This window comes from Tinamus guttatus, unplaced genomic scaffold (genome assembly GCF_059628265.1).
Source record: "Tinamus guttatus ecotype Peru unplaced genomic scaffold, ASM5962826v1 Tinamus_guttatus_pri_ptg000004l, whole genome shotgun sequence".
Classification (NCBI taxonomy): domain Eukaryota; kingdom Metazoa; phylum Chordata; class Aves; order Tinamiformes; family Tinamidae; genus Tinamus; species Tinamus guttatus.
Genome location: NW_028288538.1, coordinates 12,070,627 through 12,087,446, shown reverse-complemented (window position 1 = coordinate 12,087,446; position 16,820 = coordinate 12,070,627). Strand labels below are relative to the sequence as shown.

At 54.9% G+C, this 16,820-nt stretch overlaps 1 protein-coding gene across 1 annotated transcript; it reads left to right on the top strand.

The window, feature by feature from the left end:
* Positions 1 to 264: 264 nt before the first annotated feature.
* On the top strand, positions 265 to 15,814 carry ONECUT1 (one cut homeobox 1). The gene is made up of 2 exons (XM_088519641.1): positions 265 to 1,345; positions 14,529 to 15,814. Exons 1-2 carry the CDS (start codon positions 265 to 267, stop codon positions 14,819 to 14,821), a joined length of 1,374 nt encoding a protein of 457 aa, XP_088375767.1. The 3' UTR covers positions 14,822 to 15,814.
* The last annotated feature ends 1,006 nt before the right edge of the window (positions 15,815 to 16,820 follow it).

Below are 16,820 nucleotides of genomic sequence, written 5' to 3'. Positions count from 1 at the left end.
GGGACGCGGCGAGGCGCGCGCCGGCGCCGCCGCGGCTGCCGAGGGGGCGCGCGGGCCGCAGCGCTGAGCGGGCAGCGCCGCCCGCGCCCTGCACCGCGCCGGTAGTAACGATAAACGGCAGGAGAGAGCGAGCAGCCGCCGCGGGACCGGAGCCGCCGCCAGCCCCGCCGTGCCGTCCCGCGGAGCCCGCATGTCGCCGCCGCCGAGCCCTGCCCGCCGCTCGCGGCCGCGCGCCGGGTAGCTGCGCTGCGCGCCCGGCCCGTCATGAACGCGCAGCTGGCCATGGAGAGCATGGGCGACCTGCACGCCGTGAGCCACGAGCCCGTGCCCGCCGCCGCCGAGCTGCTCAGCGGCAGCCCCCACCACCGCGGCTCCGTGAGCCACCGCAGCGGCCACCTGCCCGCCCACCCGCGCTCCATGGGCATGGCGTCCATCCTGGACAGCGGCGACTACCACCACCACCACCGGCCCCCCGAGCACGCGCTCACGGGCGCCCTGCACCCCACCATGACCATGGCCTGCGAGACGCCCCCCGGCATGAGCATGAGCAGCACCTACACCACGTTAACCCCTTTGCAGCCTCTACCTCCCATCTCGACCGTCTCAGACAAGTTCCCGCACCACCACCACCACCATCACCACCACCACCACCCCCACCAGCGGATACCGGGCAACGTGAGCGGCAGCTTCACCCTCATGAGGGACGAGCGGGGGCTGGCGTCCATGAACAACCTCTACACCCCCTACCATAAGGATGTTACCGGCATGGGGCAAAGCCTCTCGCCTTTGTCTGGATCGGGCCTGGGGGGCATCCACAACTCCCAACAAGGGCTGCCCCACTACGCGCACCCCGGGGCCACCATGCCCGCCGAAAAGATGCTCACCCCCAACGGCTTCGAAGCCCACCACCCCGCCATGCTAGCCCGGCACGGCGAGCAGCACCTCACCCCCACGTCGGCGGGCATGGTGCCCCTCAACGGCATCCCACACCACCCCCATGCCCACCTCAACGCCCAGGGCCACGGGCAGATCCTGGGCTCCGCCAGGGAGCAAAACCCCTCTGTGACTGGCTCGCAGGTCAACAGTGGAAGTAATTCAGGGCAAATGGAAGAAATCAATACCAAAGAAGTCGCTCAGAGGATCACCACCGAGCTCAAGCGGTACAGCATCCCCCAGGCTATCTTCGCCCAGAGGGTGCTGTGCCGCTCCCAAGGGACCCTCTCGGACCTGCTGAGGAACCCCAAGCCCTGGAGCAAGCTCAAATCCGGCCGGGAGACCTTCCGCAGGATGTGGAAGTGGCTCCAGGAGCCGGAGTTTCAGCGGATGTCTGCTCTGCGGCTCGCAGGTGAGCGGCGGCCCCCGGCTGCAAAGGGCCCGGGGGGTCCCGCGAGCGCGGCTGGGTCTCTCCCCGCCCCGCGTCACCTGCCTGCGCCCGAACAAAGCCCTGCGCGCCCGCGGGGGCTGCGCGCAATTTGGGAACGGCCGCGGAGCCGCCGCCCCGACCAGGCGCCGCTTTGCGGTGCGCGGCCGCGCTGCTCCCTCACGCTCTGTGACGGGGCTCGGGAGTGCGCAAAAATCCTCTGCAACTTAGCGCTCACGCGTGTGCGTGTATGGGTGCGCGCACTGGCACGCGTAGCAGCTACGCGGGCGCTGCGCGCGAGTCCCTCAGTGCGCGGGGCCGCCCGCCCGCATTTACCTCTTTGTCCTCTTTCCAGCGCTCGCCTTGTTCACACGCGAATTAAGGCCGGCGTCGGGGGTAGCTCAGAGGAAAAAGGCCCAAAGTGGGCATCGCTGCGCGGGGATTTGGGGCTCCGCGCTGCGCGCAGCGGCTCCGCGGCATCGTGGGTGCGCGAGGAGAGCAACGACTCTCGGCGGGGCCGGGGGTGCTGCGGGGAGGCGCCCCCGGGGCGCAGAGCCCATTTTAGCTCCGGATCCCGTTTGTTTTAGATTAGGAGTTCTGCACGGGTGTTGTTTTCCCACAAATGACATGGGTCGGGAGTGTAACTGGTGGGTGAAGAGCAGAAGAAATGCAATTGGCTAAAATCGTTAGATTTTAACTGATTGCAATTATCGTTAGCCCACAGAGTTTGCATTTCGTATGGATACTTCTGCACGTGGGAAAGAGCCTGTGTCGTGTCCCTGTGCTGCTCCAGAACCTCAGACATGCCTCAAATTTTGGTGGCTCGATCTATTCCTAAGGATCAGCTGCGGTATTGTCTACTCAGGCATCCTAAGGAGCAGAGTGTGTTTCCGTCTTGTTTTGTACCTGTTCTCCGCCTGCCTCCCCCCTAAATCCGCCAACTTGTGCGCCCGAGCCCGAGTTTAATATGCCGTGAGTGAGGGGTTGTTAATTAAGTGATAGGTCTCCATTAATTTGTCCCTGGAGAACGCGAGATAGTCGATCCGCGCTGGAGTCGGGGTCACTGATCCGTTTCACAGATTAAAAAAAAATAGGCAAAAAAGAAGGATCAAATATTTCTTCTTTCGAGCACGGAAACGTTCCTGCGCTGGAGGGGCTGTGTGAACCGGGAGCCGCTTCCTGCACGCCGGGGACCCGGCTGGGGTGCGGCCGTTTCGTTGCCGGTTTTCCGCGACCCGCCTGGCTAGTGAAGGGACCCCAGCGCCGTGGCTCCCTCCGCCCGGCAGCGGGAGGACGTTGCTCTCCTCCCCTCCCGCAGACTCTGTTTCAAAGGTCTGTGCTGCGAGGAAATGCCCTTTCCTCCTTCCCTCCCTCCACAACCACCCCCACGAGGAGCAGCCCCTCGTCTTGCTGGTGCGGTCCAGATGAGGAGGACGGCGTTTGTGTTTCCAATATCCCCTTAACGATCGCGAAGGCGAACTCGCTTCGATTTGGAGTGTATTTTTACAATTCGCTCGACCCGACTCTCCGCTCATTTGCATAGATCGATACCGGGAACAACCTCCGCGCCGGAGCTGCCGGCATCCCGCTCGTGCGGGAGCTCCGCGCGGCGCCGCTCGCTGCGGCCCGGCGCTGTCCCCGCCGCCAGCCACCGCGGGGATAAGCGGATCCAGCTAATCCCGTTACAGGGACAAAGCCTCATTATTTCCCCCACCCTTTTTTCTTCTATTTTTCATTTCAGATCAAACCTGAAAGTGGAACCTTGGAGAAAGGACCTCCCCGGGGCGGCACGGCGCGCGCAGCCCGTGCCGGGAGGGAGAGGCCCGGGAAAGGCAGCGGGCGCGCGGGGGGCGCTCCCGGCCGCGCTGGGGCCGCTCCAGCCCCGCGGAGTTGGGGCGCGTTGCGCTGAGCGCCGCGGGGAGCGGAGAGCCCGCGGCACGTGCTCATTTGCATATTGATGCGTCCTGACCAATGAGGGTCGGCCCCTGGGCACCCCTCCTCCCCCCCCGCTCCCCGCTCCCCGCTCCCCGCTCCGCACCCCGCGGGTGCCGCTCCGCGCTGCGCTCCGCGCGGGCCGCTCTGCGGGCGCTGCCGGCCAGGCAATCCGCTCTAAATGCATCAACCATCGATTTTATTTTGTGCAGGTTTTAAATGTGTGATGATCTTACTAAGTGGTAAAAATCTGCTCCGATTGATATTGATGTATGAACATCAATTCAAAATATCATAAATTACTCCAGCCGACGCAAATTAAATTTCATGTCCAAATTATAACTCACTCTCAGGAGTTTAGACAATTAGCAGGTAGATAAATACCCAGAGCTGAGCCCCGGCCGCCTTTATTCCCACTCGGATTTCCTGCAGGCAGCAGGCGGGAGGCAGGGAGTCGGGGGGGAGCCTGGTTATTGCAGGCCCCGTAGTCTTGCCCAGCACTTTATCTTCAGTCTTTGCCCCTTCCAGCCATCCCTGGGGGCTCCCTACCTCCCAGATTACAGAAGCTCCGACAAATAGAGGAAAAATTGATAGTTACATGGAAGCAGGATTGAGGTCTTGACACTTCCTGGGCTGTCTCTTGAAATGTAAGCAGAACTGCTAATTGCAAAGCTGACCTCTTCCAGCCTCCATCTTATTCATCCCATCTTCCTTCTCCTCTCTGTTCCCTTTTCCTTTGTCTGTCCCCCTCTCGCTCCCCCTCAGCACTGAATATTTATCTATTTGGCCGTTTCTCTATTAGTTATTCTTCCAGGAGGTTCCCACCCCCGTCCTCGCCCTTGCTGACATTTGAAAGGGCAGTGAAGGGATGCCAAAAAAAAACCACAAAAAATAAACAAAAAAACAATACAAAGACAAAATAACGAAATATAGCCTTTCTGCAGCCTGTCGGGATTTCGGGGTAGATGTTTTTCCGGTTCTTTGAGGAACGAGTGGAAAAAAAAGAAAAAAAGAAAAGAAAGCTGAAATCAACTCATCTAGTTCAGAAAAAAAATCGTCGTCATCGAGCTATTTGGTTTTTGAAGCGCATCTGCGTGAAGGGCCCTTGCCCATGGGCCGCTTCCTGCGAAGGGCTCCACACACCCCGGCCGCAGGAACGCTCGGGGACGAGGCCACCTCCGCGGGGTTCCCAGGCCCCGCCGCCCCACGCTCCGCGCAAGGAAGCGCGAGCAGCGCCCGTCTCCGCGGCTTCCAGATGGCGCTGGCTCCGCCGGCCCGGGCCGCGGGGACGGGCGCGCAGCTGCGCAAGGCGTCGCGGAGGCTCCGCGCTCGTCCGGGCACCCGGTCTCCCCCGCGCCCCGAGCGTTCTGTGTTTTTCTTTCCTTCGCCTCTCGCTTTCTCCCTCCAAAATCAAATCATATCTAAACTGCAGCCTGGAAAGCCGGCGAGAAATTCTCACCAAATTAACTGTAAAGAAATCGATACTGCAATCAGAGCGCTCCGCCATCCCCGGGAAATGTAGCGCGGCCGCTCGCCCCGCGCCGCCCCCGCCGGCACCCGAGGCGGCAGCGCGGGGCGTCGGGGCTGCCGCGGGCCCCGCCGCGCTGGGCACCCCGCGGAGCCGCGTTGTTTGCCCGCCACGTCCTTGTGCCATCATTTACAGCCGCTCGTACACGGCCCCGTTTGCTTTTCGTTAATGGTTACCCAGCGGGGAGGCCGCTCCCGGCACCGCCGGCGGGCCGCGTTCCTCCGCACCGGCCGCGATGAGCCATGCGGTGCTGAGCCGTGCTACACCGAACCGCGCTGCAGCGGTCCGGGCCGGCCGTACCGAACTGTGCTGCAGCGAACCGTGCTGGGCTGTCCCGGGCGGGCGCAGTCCCGCGGCACGTGCTGGGCGCCTGCGGCCGATGCTCGGCGTCGCCCCGCGCCGCTTTTGTTTCCTGTTTGTTTTAATTAAGAGCCGCGTGGCGGATGGCGCGGAGCGGGGGGGAGCCCCGGCCACTCCCGAGCTGCCGTTTTGACCAGGAGCCGCTCCCGGCCCGCGGCCCGGCTGCCCTGCGGGCCTTTCTCGCCGGGTCGGGCCCTGGGACGGGCGGAGCCGTCGGACAAGGCGGCGACGGCCCCACACGGCGCCCCAGGACTCTGAGACCGGCCAGGCCGGGCCCGCCCGCAGCCACGCGCGGCCCGACGCTGCCGCCCGCCCCGCCGGGAGCGCCCTCGGTGTCCGGGGGCTCTGCGCCACCTACTGACGGGCGGCGGCCGGAGACGGGCCCCGCCGCCCCGGCCCCTCCGCCCCGCTCTTGGACACGTCGGGGCGGCCCTGCGGTTCTGCGAGCGCGGCGGGCGGCCCGGGGGCGGGGAGGCCGGGGCGGGTTCCAGCCCTCCCTCCGTCGGGGGCGCCCTGCGGGCAGCGCTTGCACGAGGTGCCGCTGTCGCCGGGCTGTTTCAGCTCGCATGGAGCCGTGGACATCGGCACGAGTCCGAGTCGCGCTTTCAGCACTGCGGACAGTTACCGGCGCCCGGCCGCGTTACCAGCCCTTGCCCGGGGTTACGGTGCAAGCGCCGCTGCGGGCGCCCTGTCGGAGGAGCCCTCACCTCTCGAGGCGCGGGACATTAGCCAGGCTCAGGTGGGTTTTGCTCTGCAGCCTCACACTTGTCGTCGTTAATGAAGGAGCGACGTGGCATCGTTTATGCGCAACGGCAGCAGGCGGCGAGGCGGCCCCGGTGCTGCGGGGAGCGCCGGCTCCGCAGCGGGTGCCGGGGCCGCCGGGCGAGGGGAGCGCTCGGAGGGGCAGGCGGGAAGGCCCGGGCTGCGCCAGGGAGAGCCCGGAGCTGGCAGCGCTGGGCACAGGGCGAGAAGGGGCTGCCCCGGTCCTCTCCTGCAAAGCGGCAACAGGTCACCCCAATAGGACAAGGAAAGACGATTTCCCTCCGCGGCGTTACCGTGAGCGAGTCTGCACGGGGCCCCGTGGGCTGGGAGGGTCCAGGTGATTCGGGAAGGAAGCAGAGGCAGAGGTGCCTCCTTCGGTGCCTGGCAGGCAGGCTGCAGGATGCAGCGTCTGCCGCTGGAAGAGCTTCTCCAGGGATGGAGAGCTGGAGTGCTGGGCTTCTGCTGAACCCTGCCGTTTGCAATCTGTACTCTTAGATAGTCGGGGGCGAAATGCTTATTAAATTGACACAAGATTTTCTAGAAATACACAAAGCAGGCAGGAATCCATCCATTTGAATGGCTCTGAATTCAGTCATAGTCCGTGTTTTGTCTTGATTAGCTTATTTCTGTTCCCTGTAGCACAAGAACCCCACATCCCAAACCAAGGGACAGGCTAATTTCAAGAGAGGCCTCTGAGGACTCTTAAATGCAGCTGTTTTGTTAAAGTGCTTCTGACTTACCTGAGGAATACTGGCAGCAACGAGGCTTCTTCCTTAATGCTGAATCGGGACCTAGTGTGCCACCGCACTGGGTACATTCATGACCACTATATTCACTATATGATCAAATCAACAAATATCAATTCTTACTTCAAATATAAATCTATCTGTATAAGGATAAATCGTGTACTGGTTGAAAATCAACCAATTCCTTCTAAAATTCTTCAAAAATGCATCTTATTTGAGCTATTTTGTTTAAGATGAAGTCATTTTTACGAAGCTGAAAGAATAATTTACAGGAGCAATTTATGAGAACAACGAGAGTTTTGAATTTATCCCATTTTAGGGTAATGGGAAGTCTCCGCGGTAACATTTTATGTCCGGGGCCAGTGGCAGTTAGCCCGCGATTGATCGCTGTGCCCTGGGCTCCGCAGCCCGCGCCCCGGGCCGCGGTAACGCGTCGCAGCGTGTGCGCGTTTTGTGGTGGGTTTAGCGGAAACATCCGCGGACAAACCAGGAGACTCGGGGCCCGTCCCCGCGGGGCTCGGGCAACGCTGCCCCAAGTGCATCAGCAACCAGGGATCCCGCGGGCGCCCTCGGGACCCGCCGCCGCGGAGGATGCGCGGAGCAGAGCGGGCCCGGCGGGGCGGAGCGGGGCGCGCAGCGGGGCGGAGCGAGCGGGCGGGCCCGGCAGGCAGGTAGGGGCGGAGCGGGGCGGGCGCGGGGCTGCGCGGAGCGGCGCAGGCGCGCGGGTCCGGGCGCTGCGCGGAGCGGCGCGGAGCGGCGCGGTCGGGTGCTCTCCGGCGGGACAGAGGTGCGGCGCGGATGGTCCCTGCCCGGTGGGAAGGCGCGGAGCGGCGCGGCTCAGTCGGACGCTGCTGGGTTTGGAGGCGCGGAGCAGCCCGTATAGTCACTGCCCGGTGGGGAGGTGCGGGGCGAGGGCGCGGGGCACTGCGCGGTGTCAGGGCGCGGAGCAGCGCGGAGCAGCGCGGAGCGGCGCCTCCCGTCGGGGCTGCGCGGGCGCAGCCGCGGGGCGAGGGCGCCCCCTCGGGGGTGGCCGCCTCCGCGGCCGGGAGCCGTTAACATGATTAAAATATTGATGCAGTCGCAAAAATCGTTCATTAAGGCAATTTAATCTTTGCTATTAAATGTCCTTCCAATTCATTTGGGGTAATTAAGATGCAGTTAAAGTGATTAAATTCTAATTACTTATGGTAGGCAAAGAAATATTCGTCACAGTAATATGGTTAACTAAAGACCCAGCTAAAGAAATATAACGTTTGCTTTAAATGATATCTCAGGAAAACCGGGTGCTTCCCCCTGATTAATCCACTTAGCAGCATATTCTGGAGTGGTGATGTTAGCTCATTCAGGCAGTTACAGATCCATCAACACCGCGTGTTTGCACAAGCCCCGAATCCCAAAATGTCGAGTCAGCCGCTGCTCAGTCTGGTTCACATTATTATTCCAGTGGCAGCAAATTAAGGTCACCCATTTTCATACAGCGCACGGGAGCGAGATGTTCACCGCTCGCTGTCTCAGCTGCGATCCCTCTGTGGCCAGGCTGAAGTCACTGTGAGCTCCCTCTGTGCAAATGTATTTTCAAGTTTTCTCATGGTATGAAGAAAGAAAAGGGGAGTAATGCCTGAGTTTTAGCAGGATACACTGCACTCTGAATAACCTTGAATGGCAGCTGGAAAAACAAGGTGAAAATGCTGAACCATGAGAAACCATGCTCACTAAGAAACCATAATATAATATTGTGTGTTCAGACATTTTGGTGTAGCCCATGTTCTCTTCAGCCAGGAGAAGGTTTCGGGGAGCAACCAGTGCACTGAATGGCCAGCACAGGCTTTTGGCACTGACCTGCGAGCGCTTTTGTCCCAGCAGGGTGGAAGCTTTGGGCAAAATCTCACATAGTGTCGATGCTACCTCTGCTCCCTGCTGAATGGTGGGATACTACAACAAATAGCCCAGAGAAGCTGTGGTGGCTCTTCCAGGCCAAAGAGGTTTGCTTGCTTTTAGCGCGTATGGTACAGTCTGCACTCAGTTAGTGTGGATCTTATAGGCCCCTATTTTTTTTTCCCCATATTCTCCCAAATACCAAGTTTGTGACAATTAGGAGACACTTGTACCTGTGCATCCTGCTGCCTACTCAGGGGCATTTACTCCCATGATGGGGACAGTGTTTGTCACACCTGCATTATCATCACCACAAATTATTATCTCTATAAACTTACCATGAACTCGGGACTTGCTTACCCTGCACTCCTCTAGCTGCGCCATTAGGCCCATCTCTGCTGCCCGCGGTCAGCCCTGCTGTCAGATGAGTGTTCTCCAGTGTGTCCTCTCTCTCTAAAAATGTTGGCTATGGCATGTTGTGTGATGTCTCAAAGCTGGAAGCAGGTGCTTTAGAAAGGGATTCCTACCTTCCAGCCAGCTAGGTCAGCCTCTACCTCAGCAGGGCCCAGGAGGATGACAAAAGCCTGGTATTTGTAGCCCTCACACAGGAGAGATCAGAAAATGCCTTTAAAAAGGGTATTCTAGAAGACTTCTTATGTCTCTGTCTAAGATGCATCCTGTTCATCTGGACTTGGGATAGTTAAGGAATTTGCCTTTGCAAAAGGAGGGGACAGATGCCCCTCACAGAGGCTTTGGGGACCCTCTCACGTCTCCTAAAACACCTCGTCGTTTCCTGTGCAGGGTGCCCTGCTCGCACTGGCGCTCCCTCGAGGGGGCTGTGCTGTTTCTTGGAGCTTTGTAGCCGACGCATCTGCCAGCAGTGAAACTGGTGGCGTCGCTGCTGCTGCTGCCTGGGGACCTTGCGCAGGAGCCCACGAGGAGCGCAGTGCCCATGTTCTCTCTCCTGCCTCTCTAAGGAAGCGACCTCATGCGCAGCACAGGTGAGGCGGCACTGGTGCCGTGAGGGTGGTCGTTACACCTGGAGGCCCCTGCGTGGAGGCCGCAAGGAGATTTCCCCTCAGTCATGGCACAAGGTCCGTTCTGTCAGCTTCCTCACCCACCCCCAGCGTAGATCCATGGGGAAGCACTGCTGGGGCTTGTCCCGATGAGGGTGTTGATTGTTTGGAAGAGCAGGGGTGTCGCGAACGCGGGCTCCGCAGCGGGGAGGTCCCAGGGTCACGCTGCTCCCACGAGGCTGTGGCTCCCGCCGGACCCTCCCTGCCGTGTCCGGGCCCCCTGCGGAGGGGTCGTGCCCGTGGCCAGCAAGCGCCACTCCCCGGCACGGAGCGTCCGGTGTCCAGCCGCGGCGCTAATTGGTGTCAAGGAACGTGTCAGATGTGACGGAAACGAGAGCGGCGTGAAGCCGCTCACCAGGGGCTGGGGGGGCCGCAGCCCCGTCGCGTACAGGCGCTTGGTGACCGGCAAACAGGAATGACTTGTGGCCGCCGGTGACCTGGGCCGGGTTGGGAGCGTGACCTGTCACCTCGAGGTGAAAGGCCCTGGACCCGCTGCCGGGCCTGCTGCGCCTGCTGGCCGCCCCACGGGCTCCGCCAGCCCGGGATGGCCAATGCCTCTCCGACTGCTGGTCCGTCCCGCTTTGGGCACACGGAAAGGGGAAAAGGAATCCCTTAGGCGCCCAGTGCAGCTGGTGTGTCTGAGGGGACACTGGTGTCCTGGCAGCAGGTCTAGTCCCCACTGCCCTGGCGTCGTGACACTGAGCACCTGCTCACCCGCGCTGGAGCCTAGGGCTGATCTTTGTTTCTTCTAGGCCGAGCTGCCCTCTACTTCCCAAATTAAGATGGGTTTTAGCTGTCTCACACATTCTGTCATAATTCCCTAGTTTTCCAACAAAGGTGGCACCTGGACTTGTGGTGGTATTTTGTTATGTGCCCAAAAGAAGACAGCAGAAAACAGGCTGCCTTGGGGGTTTGTTGGGGTTGTGCTTTGCTTTCGTGTGTATAGGAAAAGAAATTTTACATTTGTAGCATGCAGCCAGACCTGCAGTACGCATACAGAGTGCTTCTGAAAATGGGCATTATGGTAATTGATTTTTTCTTAGATTTTGAAAAGCAACACACTCTCTAGGGATGAAAGAGTACATCAAGCGTTGAGGTTAATACCTGTGCTTACTGTGATCTTGGTCTTCAGGCTCACAGAGAGCAGAGATCACCTCCCAGGTAGGCAAAACAGCCTCTTCCGTATCGCAAGCTAATGATCTAATCGGTGCATTTCCTCGGGGGACGCGGTCCTGTTTGTGCCTCCATCAGAGCAGGGTCCATCCTTTCCTGGGGCATGTGGGCAGGCAGTCGGGCACAGGAGGGACGTGGGAAGAGCAGTGACAAATGACGCAATTCCAGCGGGCAGCAGCAAGGCTGCGTACCCTGCACCGCTCACGGACAACTGGCCCTTAATAAGATGTCCAAACCTTACAAGGTTTGGCACATTAACGCAGCCAAATCCCTCAGGTGACTTCGAAGGAACAAGGGAGACAAAAATAGATGGATGGGCTGTATCAGGAGAATTGCAAGTGTCAGAAATATCTGTTGCTTGGGGCAGAGGAAGATGGAAGTGACTGGAGGAGGCCAGGGCTCAGCAGAGGGCTTAGAGGACTCCTTCTGGCACTGATAACACTGCACCGCCGCATCTGCACACGTGTCGCCAGAGCCAAGGCTCGCCCTTTGTGCTCTGTTTGCTTTTTTTCTTTACCAGACTGTCTTAAGGCCCTTTCAAAAGGCATCTCAGGAGGCATCACCCAGCTGGGGCAGCCCAGAGACAAAACGTGCAGCCCTCCTCATGGGGCCAAGAGTGAGAGCATCATCGGGAGAGTCACAGAGCCCTGTTCCTGACCCTGTTGTCTGGGCAGTTTGAGCAAAACACCTTTTCCTGAGCTGAGGTTCTGGGCAGAAAGGAGCCTGTCCACATGGCTCATGGGGAGCACGTGCTAGGGACGTCAGTGCAAATTATTTTCCTAATCGTCTGCTACATAAAATAAGATGTTGATAGAGCTGTACAATAAACAAATCAGAAGACAAGCCCTGGTGTTTATCCAAAAATGGGCTTAATTCAGATACTGACTTCAGTAAATACCATGGCCTGCTTTAAAGAAAGGAAGATTTGGCCAGAAGATTCGGTCTGAACACGACCCGGGGCCGAGCGCAGGGGAAGGCGCTCGTGTCCATCCGTGCTCCCAGGCCAGTGCCGGCTCTGGGCAGCCCCTTGTGTTAGGTTTTGTCCCGCGGTGAACATTTGTTCTCTGGCAAGCTGGAAGCTACAATTTATTATTAAAATTGATTGGTTCCAATGCAGGGAAAACGATCGCAAGGAAACCCTATTACAGTTTTTCATTATCACCATTATTTATTTTTAAGTGCTATTAATATTCCTGGGTCTGGGCAAGGCAGAAGATGAAAGGCGGTATCCTCTCTTGCTGCTCACAACATGAGGCCTGGCTTAAACACTTAGGCATATGTAAATATATTTTTTCGCTAATCTACCTCTTATGAAAGTCAGCAGCAGGAGAGAGGAAAGGGAAACTGGTTTTGTATCACCAGAGCACATACAGGACTCTCAAAATGTTCCCAGCCTCTCCCAGGATAAAAAAATGATCTGCAAGCACCAGCTCCGGAGGGAAGTAATGGGCAGGAGCCTTTCCTCGAGGGGGCCGATGCGGCGCTGGCCGGGCACTGCGGGGTGCAGAGGAGCCGAGGGTCAGACCCGGGCCCTGCGGTGCCGCCCTGCAACCCGCAGCGGGTGCCTCTCTGCTCGGCCTGCTCAGGCCGTGCTGTGTCGTATCCGTGTTGAAAGGAAGGAACCTGCTGCACGGGGGTCTCCCACGCTGCACATAAGCCCCAAATTGGCACAGAGTCAGGAGCTTGCACTCTCTGGACCAGCAAGTAGTTAGTCCTGAATTCCCAAAGTAGAAGAAATCTAGCTGTGGATTGCTGTGGAGCCTGTTGGGAAGTGAAGTTTTAGGGTGGATGCTTCTTCTGAGGGACTTTGATGGGGCCAAGTCTGTCCCACGGGCAGGGAGGCCAGCAGGGAAGGGGACTCCTGGAGCAGGGCTCAAGGTCTGAGGCTGCTTTTGCTGGGAGCTTCTGTTTGACAAATGTTCACAGATGCTTGCATGATAGATTTTCTTTTAATCTCTTCTTCACACCTCATTTCCTACCTTTTCATGTTTATTGGTAAATGGTGGACCGTTCTTGCAAAGGTTTTTTTAACCTCAGAGTTATCAGTGTTTGCTTTCAATCAATGCACGCGTTTTTTCTTAGGAATTGGTCTATATGCTGAGTTTTCCACTTCAGTGAGGCCTTGCTTGTGTGAAGGAACTATTTTTTTCAGATCAGAAGTTATAAAATACAAAGATTATTGTAGAAGATATGACTTTGTTTGATCAATGTGCCATTGCTTATGAAAGGCTCTGCAGATGGAATATGTAATGTCAGGAAGCTCTTCCAAAGCTCATCCATGGAGTTTCCTGCCTCATGGGAGTTCCCTGAGGGCAGGACCAGCAGGGTCAGGCATGGGGGTGGTAGGATTTGCCATCTCTTGAATTTTCTGGTCTGTGCAACTACTACTTCTGTAAGTACAAAAGATGGATGCCTACTTTTATATCTTCCTTAAGCAATTAAATCTTCATGCCAGCACTGGCTCTGAGTAGCCATAGAGGATACAGCAAGGACCTTAGTACAGTAATTTGCAGTTTTTTAGCTCAATAACCATGGAACTGGTGGAGACACTACAAAAAAATCAGAATATAACTAGACCCACACAGACAGACATCCACATTATCCTCCAAATGCCAGTGTTAAGGTATTAACTCTGAAGTCAGTGTTAAGGGGCCCTATTAGGCGGAAGGGACAACTTGAGGCTCTTTTGAAAGTGAGATGGAGTAGTCTGTTGTTCCAAGGAAATCTCTACCTTAGCCATACACTGGCAATACAGGTTGGCGAGTGGTCAAAGGCCAGCAAGGAGATTGAGGCTTCTTCTTTGTGCCCCTCAGGTGATCTGCAAGGCAAATTTAAAATTTCAAATGCCATTTAATAATGTAGAGTCAAATAACATGCTGAAAAAAGAGAGCCAGGAAGATTAGATGAAATTAAAGGGAAGTTCTGTTTTCGTAAGAAAGATTCTCTGCCGTCGTTCTTCATGTCAAAGTGGGGGTTAGTTTGTTCAAAACACATAAGCATCAGGGCTGGTAAGAGGGCATGAGAAGCCTCTTCTCTCCCAGTTCTCTGTTTCTCTGCCAATGGAAAGAGGCACAAAGGGATGGATGACAAGTTGCTGCAGAGGTGGAGGGAGGAAAAGAGCGAATCTCAGGAGCCCCATCTCCTCCAGGGCCAGTGCTAGGGGGAAACAGGGCAACCGTGTCCCCGTGATGGCAGCTGCGCAGGTACCCAAGGCACTCATGGTGTGAGGTGTTAGTCCCTCTGCGTGGGACACCAACAGAGCTCCCCAACAGTGCTTCAACTTTAGTCTTTTGGATTCTCATTCCCTAATAATGTGCACTCCATCCACATGATTTCATGTACCGTGTTTGTATGTCCTCCAGGGGCCTTAACCAAGATCAGGGAATGACCCTGGGATCTCAGTCAGTGTCTTCACTGAAGTTCAGAAGGGGGTGAACTGGGGATTGAATAGTGGAGCCAGCAGAAGTTCATAAGAACATCTGGCTTAATTTTAGCAGAGGCAAGTGGCTAAAGAGTAGCATGTATCACCCTCCTTATGAGTCAGCCTGGTAGACCTGTGAATCCTGCATGCAAGAGCAAATGAGTATTATACATGTCATGTGTCCTTTCCCAATTTAGAAGCCCAAATGAAAGGTCTTTTTTTCCAAGTTTCTCATTTAGGGTATTCATAATGACTCCTCTGTGCAACTGCTAACCACTGCTCCCTTTTCTTGCAGCGTGCAAGAGGAAAGAACAAGAGCATGGGAAGGATAGAGGGAACACCCCCAAAAAGCCTCGGTTGGTCTTCACGGATGTCCAGCGTCGAACTCTACATGCAATATTCAAGGAAAACAAGCGTCCATCCAAAGAATTACAAATCACCATTTCCCAGCAGCTAGGGTTGGAGCTGAGCACCGTCAGCAACTTTTTCATGAATGCACGGAGGAGGAGTCTGGATAAGTGGCAAGACGAGGGCAGCTCCAATTCAGGCAACTCATCTTCTTCATCAAGCACTTGTACCAAAGCATGAAGGAATAACCACAAACTAAACCTCGGTGGAAAAGCTTTAAAATAAATAAATAAAGACAGACCAGGACCTCAAGATAGCAGGTTTATACTTTGAACTATTTGAAAAAAAAATGTTATTTATAAGTCCAAAGAAACCAAAGACTTATTTCACCTGCATTACGACTTTGTTCTAAGACACACACTTTAGTAGGACGACGACTTGCAAAAAAACGAGAAGAAAGATGGAAAGGAAATGAATGAAATGGAACACAGAAAGAAAAGGAATAAACCACTGGTCTTACACCTTCGCCCATGATCATTTTCACCGTCCTTGGCTGTTTAGTGGTTTGGAGCATAGTGATTTCTTGTCATTGAATGGACATCTTTTCAGACATGGCTCTTCATTTTCACAGCAATTGCCATGAAGGTGTAGAGTGTATCGGTACTATGTACACGCCGGTGGCTAGGGACTTAGTCAGGGCTGGTCTTCAGATAGGGTTGTGCCGTAGCACGACTGTCAAAGCGTGGAGTCGTCTGAATCCATTTGAACGGTAGTGTGATTTTTGCTGTTTTGATGTTTGAACTTAACTGGTGCAACGCCTGGAAACAAGTTCAAACTAGGCAAAGAAATTTGAATGGTACCTAAACCAGTGCATTCTCTTTGTTTGTTAAGGAATGTTCAGATTTAAAAAAAGGAAAACTATTCCATCCATAAAAAACGACTAGCTACCAAAGAACACATTTAATAATTATATTGCAGGTATTTTATTGCAATGATTTTAATATTCCAAAGCTATTTTTACACAAAATACTATGTAGAGTTATAGGTGTAAACTAATCTAACTGTATAACACATAAAACTACTTATCAAGACTGTTATTTGCAATTAGTAAAACCACGTTACTGTTTGTTTTCATGATTGGCAAGAAAGAATGTCATCCAGGAGTTTAAACCCCGTGTCAGAGCACAGACACTGCTCATGAGATGCTGCTTCTGCTGAAGTCAGGAGCTTTTTTGCTGTTGACTTTGGCAGAAGCAATAGAAGGGGGGGCCTTTGCAGTTTCATGCAAGGTAGTGTGGCAGCTCCCCAGTGTGCATCGCTTCCTTACGCTGTCCCAGGTTGATCCTGCTGGAAACCCGCTGAACAACCACCTTTCCAAGCCGTGCGTCCTGTGAAAACATAGCTCAGCTCTGCCACCTAGCCTGCAAACATGAGACTGAAGGCATTCAAAATGCAACCATTGAAAGAGTGGATAACTGTAAAATCACAAGGCCCAGCACCAGATTGAGACCTAGTGACATTAGTGAGCTTTTATTTATTTATTTATTTTGCCTACCAATTTAATAGGCAAAGGAATAGGAACAGGTTTAAAGACTCTTGAGAACAGTAGTGCAGCATCAGTTAACTTTAGTTGGAACAACTCTAACAGGACACCCAATAGGACCTTTAGACGGCCAAATTATGGATGCTTTGAAGTCAATAGCAAAATTCCCACAACACCAAGATACAACCTGTTTTGTATCTGTGTGTAACAGGCTGAGCTTTTCTTCTTGTGCATTCTTTCTTGCTCATCTGTTAATCAGATTTATGCATGAAATAGTTTAAAACGGTAGTTGAAAAGGTTTAAATGCTCTGTTGCTAACAGAACTTTAGATGATAAATCATTCAGTTCATACTCTGATCAAATTAAAAGGAAAAGCATGTAACAGTTGCATCTTAAATTTTAGTATAAGGGGAAAAGAAACTTTCAAAACCATACACATGCCTGTTAGATTTCTAACTGGTGTTTCAAATTACTGTAGTAATTCTGAGTATATTAAATTGCATAGTAACCAAATAGGCAGGCATATGTCCCATTGCAAGAATAAGAAATAGCAAATCTTACTTATACTCTATTTAAAAAGAAAAATTCAAGGTAAACTAGAATCCAACAATAGCAGATGCTGTCTTTTATGAAGTCCAATCTAAACTCTAGAGGCACCAAATTTATGTGACTGTGTAGCACCATTTATTTCCCAAG

Bases quoted from the DNA above. Each gene is read 5' to 3' on its own strand.
- ONECUT1 (XM_088519641.1), top strand. From the start codon at position 265: ATGAACGCGCAGCTGGCCATGGAGAGCATGGGCGACCTGCACGCCGTG. The intron at 1,346-14,528 runs GTGAGCGGCGGC...CTTTTCTTGCAG, and splicing joins GTCTGCTCTGCGGCTCGCAG to CGTGCAAGAGGAAAGAACAA.